This window comes from Aptenodytes forsteri, unplaced genomic scaffold (assembly GCF_000699145.1).
Source record: "Aptenodytes forsteri isolate BGI_AS27 unplaced genomic scaffold, ASM69914v1 Scaffold118, whole genome shotgun sequence".
NCBI lineage: Eukaryota > Metazoa > Chordata > Aves > Sphenisciformes > Spheniscidae > Aptenodytes > Aptenodytes forsteri.
In genome coordinates, this window is record NW_008795859.1 from 2739237 (window position 1) to 2745051 (window position 5815).

Here is a 5815-nt window from a genome sequence, read left to right on the forward strand (position 1 = left end):
CGGCAGGTTCCCCGTGTTACCGCCGCGGGCTGGGCCCGGCTCCGGCTCCTCTGCACTCCCAGCGGTACCGGGCAGGCCCCTCGGTCGCTGCTGCTCGGCGTTTGCACGGAGCTTGGGGTGACGCTGCTGTGTTGTCACTTTTTCAGACGATGAGCTGAGCCTGTTGGTTATCGTCATTGACACCAACCCTATCTGGTGGGGAAAGAAGGCGCTAGGAGAAGCTGAGGTACGTCTTCTGGGTGTTGGTACTATTGATGGTGGTTTCTGAGGGGAACAATTTATTTTTTTTTTAAATGTTAGTAAGTAGCCAACAAATGGGATTAGTCTTTGATTTCTGAACTATGCTAACATTGTCTGCTAAAATGGATATGATGGATATTATATTAGAATATTATTAGAATACTCTTTCAAAAATAGCTACCCAGCATTGTATATTTGTCAAAGCTTTTTTTCCAAATGCTTCCTATTAAGAGAGGAAGCTCTTTCTGCATCTTCAAATTCAAGTTCTTTTAACTGCAGTTAGCTGAGCGATTTCTTCTAGATTACTTAACCGTAAATGTTGTTGAGCTATATCTACTTTCTTCTTTTTTTTCAGCCGTTCACCCTGTCAAAATGCATTGATGCAGCGATGGTACTGGGAAATTCACACTTATTTATGAATCGCACCAACAGACTTGCTGTAATAGCAAGTCACACGCAAGAAAGGTATAGCTGCTTCTTAACAGCGTAAAGGTTTAAAGCGTACTCTGCTCTATCTGTCTCCTGATTTTCTTGTTGGATTGAAGTATGTAATTGAAACCAGGTTTAAAATGCGTAACGTATCATTGTCTTAAAAACAGAAATTAACTAAAATTGTGTAGGAAAGAAATAATCTTAGTGCCTTACACAAAGCAACAAAAAGGCTTATAAGACAGAAAGGAGGTTTAAACAGAATTTTACTTAAAAATATATGGAGAGAGGGAGACAGAGGATGGTAGAGATGTGGGGAGCAGGATAATGCAAGTGGCAGAAGTTTCCCGTTTAGTGGACATTTTTCCCCAGATATTTGTGAGTCTCGGGATCTACCCCTAAGTGCAGGCATGGCATCTATTTGCCAATTCTCTTGAGGGGTGTCTTGAAAGGGGGAGGTGAATGTGGGTTTTACTCCATTTTGGGTTTGAAGATTGCCTGCCTTATGTAGCCTCTTTAATGTCTAAAGTATTAAAATTATTTGAGATTATACTTCAGAGTATTGCTGCCTACAGCTCATTAGTTTATGGCGTTTTTTCTTACAAGGGTAAAGACAAAACGTGAATACTTTGTTTTTTCTCTGTTTCAGCCGTTTCTTGTACCCTGGGAAGCGTTGGGCTTTTGCAGATCTCTTTGGAGATGGTGGTAGTTCCATGGAATCTAATTGCTCTGGCAGCAAGGATGGAAAATATGAATTGTTAACAGCAATAAATGATGCAATTGCAGAAGAGATTAAAGACCTCATGACAAAAAGTAAGGAAAATTCTAGGCTTAGTATGCAGAATTGCAAAACACTTGGACTCTCAAGGAGTTGCAGGAATTTCCTTTATTTTAATCATGTGAATTTTAATACGTTTAAAGTAGATGACTTTATTATGCTTGACACTTCAGGCCTCTGCATTAATACTATTTGCCAGAGGTAGAACTTGTAGTATTAGGTACGGTCAGGTTCAGCAACTGTTTTTATATATAAAACTAACTTTTGCAGCTTTTCTTGTATTGCAGCTGACATGAGGGGCCAGCAAACAGAAACTCTGTTAGCAGGATCACTTGCTAAAGCACTTTGTTGTATCCTTTTGATCACAGAATCTTCAAAGCCTTTATGTATTTTTAAGACTGTTTCTTATAATATTAATTAAGTTTTACTATTCCTGTTCTGTAATAATACTCAAAACTGAAACATTTGCCTAATAACTGTGGGTCGTGCTTATTAAAATGTCTGTTGGCTAAGGTGGTGAATATGTGGTATGGATAATGGAGTTACTTCCAAGAATAGAATGTAGATTCCTTAACGTCAGCTAATGTAGATATCAACAAGATGAGCAAAGAGGTAAAAGGTAATGCCTCTGCTCCTGTTCCGAGTACTTAAATAAATATTTGAATCAGAATAACATATAAATGCATATGTACATACAAATAAAGATGCATATGTTTTGACACACCCCCATTTCCAAAATTGGCAATAATAGGTACAGGTTTATCCTGATCATTTGAAGTTGCCCAGTTTAAACTAGGTCTGGGTGATGATTAGAAGTAAAGGACTTGATCATTAGTCCACATTCTTACTCTGATTTTCTGTTGCACGCAGGTAAAATGAGTAGAACTGTAACTGGAATCTCTAGAACAACTGGAGGTTGAGAGGAACTTTTTGAAAGTCACATGATGCACAAATCCTCTTCCAAAGGGACCACCTGCAGAGCTGTGGTGATAGCCGAATTTCTTACTCAGTTTTGGTCATCTTGCGACTTCTGTAGTCAGGAAAAGTGCTATTTGTGCAATCAGTTTTGCAGGGAGCATATTGGACTAGAATCAGCTATACATTTCAGATTACTTTAATCAATGAGAAATACCCCATAACTTGAGATATGTGTTTCAACCAGTGAGTTGGTAATGAACAGCTTGAACATTTCTTTCCTGATCAACATCTAACTGCTTTTGGACAATAAATGAAATGGGTTTGCTTTCGTAACGTCTGAATTGGTACACAGATGCTTGTCACTGGGACTGTAAAACAGTTTCATATACATATTTTAACTGAGACATTAGATCTGACATCTTGGATGTTAGATATCCGAGATGTTAGATGCTACAGAATTAAAAGGGCAAACTACAGGTGATAGAAACAATGTGCTCATGCATTTCTTTTTCTTTTTAATACTTAGCCAATCAAGAAATGAAATCAAGGATTTTGGTAAGAACTTCTGCTGTCAGTTTTCTTTTAGTCTTGAAATCCAGTGATATTATGTAGGCTAACAAGTTTGAATTGTTTTATTTAGGTCATAAAAGCAGCAGAAGACAGTGCATTGCAATATATGAATTTCATGAATGTGATCTTTGCAGCACAGAAGCAGGTGAAGCTGGCATTTTTTTCATATATATATTTTATTAATGTGCAAAGATAAAAAAAAATGTTCATTTTTCTTGTGACTATGTTCTGATCAAGTGAAAGAGCTTCCCTATGGCTGGGGTGGTCCTGCAGCTGTAAAAGCATGTGCATTTATATGTGGAGTGCATTTATAGCGGAAACAGGTCATGACAGTAACGCTGATGAGGCTACATTGGTCCTAGCTGAATTTGTTTTTCATGCATTTCATCTCTTTTCTTGCAGAATATTTTGATTGATGCCTGTGTCTTGGACTCCGATTCAGGTCTTCTACAACAGGTACAGACTTCCTATTTGCTGTTTACATTTATTCGTAGATACTTGATGCTAGATAGTTTGACATATTCTAAAGCTCTCTCCTTTGTTTTAAGAGTGGGTGTGGAAATATGTTCAGTGGATCTGACAGTTCCAACATGCAGGCTTTGTGCAGTACGTGGATATTTTAAATATCCTGTTAATCTCATAAAACATAACAATCTGATCATGCTTTCTGCTTTCCAGGCTTGTGACATTACGGGTGGCATATATTTGAAAGTGCCCCACATGCCTTCCCTTCTGCAGTATTTGTTGGTAAGTCATTTGAAAAACACTTCAGTGTTTTTCCTGTGTCAGATGTGAAATCTTACTGGCCTCATTGACGAGGTAATACAGCAGTACCATTCCAGTTTGCAGAATATATTTTCTGTATTCACGCAGTGGGTATTTCTCCCTGATCAAGAGCAAAGATCACAGCTTGTCCTTCCACCTCCTATTCATGTTGACTACAGAGCTGCATGCTTCTGTCATCGAAATCTTATTGAAATTGGTTACGTGTGCTCTGTGTGCTTGTCAAGTAAGTTTTATAAATATTTAAGAGTCTGATTTCTTACTTTCAAATGAACTGTTTTAGTGAAAGCCAATTCTTTTTTTTTCCAGTATTCTGCAACTTCAGTCCTATTTGTAGTACATGCGAGTGAGTGTTGTTTCTTCTTGTTTCAGGGGTGGGTGTGGAAATATGTTCAGTGTATCTGACAGTTCCTTTTTTATGTTGTTTCAGGACTGCTTTCAAAATATCATTGCCACCTGTCATGAAAGCTAAGAAGAAGAAATTAAAGTTAGCTGTGTAACAACATCATGTAAATACATCATTACCTCCTCCAGTAATTCCATGAAATGGAATATATGTGGGAAATTGATGGCACTTTTTATTGGAGATGAAAGAGAACTGTTACAGTGTTACTACTTGTTTCTTAAGGGATAAATATTTAAATTGTATGTTTTCTACACAGCCCTTTAAGTAACAAATCGCTGTATTACCATGTAACCTGTGCTGTTTTAAATACTAGTTCTTAATTCCAGAAGTTACAGCCTGTTAAGAGACAGACCTTGTGAAGTAGAAGGTATTCTGGCCACTGCACAGTTTCACACCTCCAAGTTATTTTCAAAGACAAGAAAGATCTGATTCTTTTTGTATGTTGGTGTAAAGGTAAGAATGACCATTTCTGGTGTGTAGGATCAGAACCTTAGCATGATGTTATTCAGGGACTTCAACTTCTTGCTAGCTTTTGCTAGCAATTTTCGGACTGAAACAGCATCAATTTCAAAATAAATCAGCCAACACTTTCAAGATGGCTTAGAACCCACCTTTTTTTTTTTTTTTAAGATGCTAATTCCCCTGCCTGTGCACTTATGCATATTCATATTCCTTTGACGGTACTGTCTTTGTGGTATTTCTTTCTCAATTGGATATCTCTTCATTCACCAATAAAAAGGCCCCCCTTTGTTTAAAATAACTTCAATAAATGCAAACTAGCTGGTTAGTCTTTAAGGTTGTATTTTGAAATTGGAAAACAAAAAATATAATTCTTTGTAATATGACAGCAGGCACACTTTTTGAGTATGTAGTTTATGTCTGGCATTTGACAAGTAAGAAGGAAGGCTTGCGTTGGTGTTTTTTATATGTCAGAACGAGGGTATGCTGTGTACTTCTGAACATGGCTTTGGTTTAAACAAACTAAAAAACAATCTCTCGCTTTTGCTTTTAAAAGGTAACTGTTTAATTTGGTGTTTTTACCTGTTGCTAGTAACTGATGTTCTCCTGAAAAGAATACAGAGAGTAATTGTTTCCTACATAGAAAGAGACAACTTTTTTTTCCAAGGTGTAGACAGGAATTTATGTCACATCTTAATATTTGCATCAGGTTTTTGTCAATGTAACGGTTGTAGTGCCAGTCTTTTACTGGCTTGTTTGATTGCCAAAAGCCATTTTGTTTGAAGGCTGTATTTATAATTTACTTTGTATAAAACGTTTGTAATAAAACCTTTTCCAAATGTGTTTAGATATTGCTATAATAACATAATTTTAAGGGTCTTCTTGCAACTTTGGTGTGTAGGAGTGTGACAGTATGATCTGGCGCTACACGAAGTGCCTGAGGGAGGCTGTGGTCCGTGCGGAGTTAGGTGAGATGATGAGGGGCAGACTCGTCTGGTCTGTCTTGGTCGAGCCCGCTTTCGGCTGTGCGATCGCTACCGTGAGGAGGGGGACGTAAGGCAGCCAGCCCAGCCGGGGTGCGTGACCGGCCGCAGGGTCCGCCGGTGGCCCCCGCCGCCTGCCTGCGCTCCCCTGTCCGCTTTCCCCGTGAGGCAGCGGCGCCGCCGGCAGCGCTTCCCGCCCCTTCCCGTTGCCATGGCGCCGCGCTGTCGCCGCAAGATGGCGGTCGGGCG

The 5815-nt window shown here is 39.0% G+C and overlaps 2 protein-coding genes across 4 annotated transcripts in view; both read left to right on the forward strand.

Moving 5' to 3' along the window:
* The first annotated feature begins 148 nt into the window (after positions 1 to 148).
* On the forward strand, positions 149 to 5447 carry GTF2H3 (general transcription factor IIH subunit 3). Of its 3 annotated transcripts, none has more exons than XM_009283930.1 (12): positions 149 to 226; positions 596 to 705; positions 1319 to 1482; positions 1735 to 1797; positions 2037 to 2066; positions 2892 to 2920; positions 3006 to 3080; positions 3338 to 3391; positions 3614 to 3682; positions 3809 to 3944; positions 4028 to 4064; positions 4149 to 5447. In XM_009283930.1, the coding sequence occupies exons 2-12, from the start codon at positions 629 to 631 to the stop codon at positions 4216 to 4218; spliced, it is 804 nt and encodes a 267-aa protein (XP_009282205.1). In that variant the 5' UTR covers positions 149 to 226; positions 596 to 628; the 3' UTR covers positions 4219 to 5447. The 3 variants fall into 3 exon arrangements, with proteins under 3 accessions (XP_009282205.1, XP_009282204.1, XP_019328856.1); XM_019473311.1 differs by having other exon boundaries at positions 174 to 226; positions 599 to 705; XM_009283929.1 differs by lacking the exons at positions 1735 to 1797; positions 2037 to 2066 and having other exon boundaries at positions 152 to 226.
* A 330-nt stretch (positions 5448 to 5777) lies between these two features.
* TCTN2 (tectonic family member 2) overlaps positions 5778 to 5815 on the forward strand; it is a 10796-nt gene continuing 10758 nt past the window's right edge. The window contains exon 1 of the mRNA XM_009283985.2: positions 5778 to 5807. Coding sequence (XP_009282260.1) covers positions 5778 to 5807 — 30 coding nt within the window. The remainder of the gene's footprint in view (positions 5808 to 5815) is intronic.

Bases quoted from the DNA above. Each gene is read 5' to 3' on its own strand.
- GTF2H3 (XM_009283930.1), top strand. From the start codon at position 629: ATGGTACTGGGAAATTCACACTTATTTATGAATCGCACCAACAGACTT. The intron at 1,798-2,036 runs GTATCCTTTTGA...CAGCTAATGTAG, and splicing joins ACTTGCTAAAGCACTTTGTT to ATATCAACAAGATGAGCAAA. The intron at 3,683-3,808 runs GTAAGTCATTTG...GTATTCACGCAG, and splicing joins CCCTTCTGCAGTATTTGTTG to TGGGTATTTCTCCCTGATCA.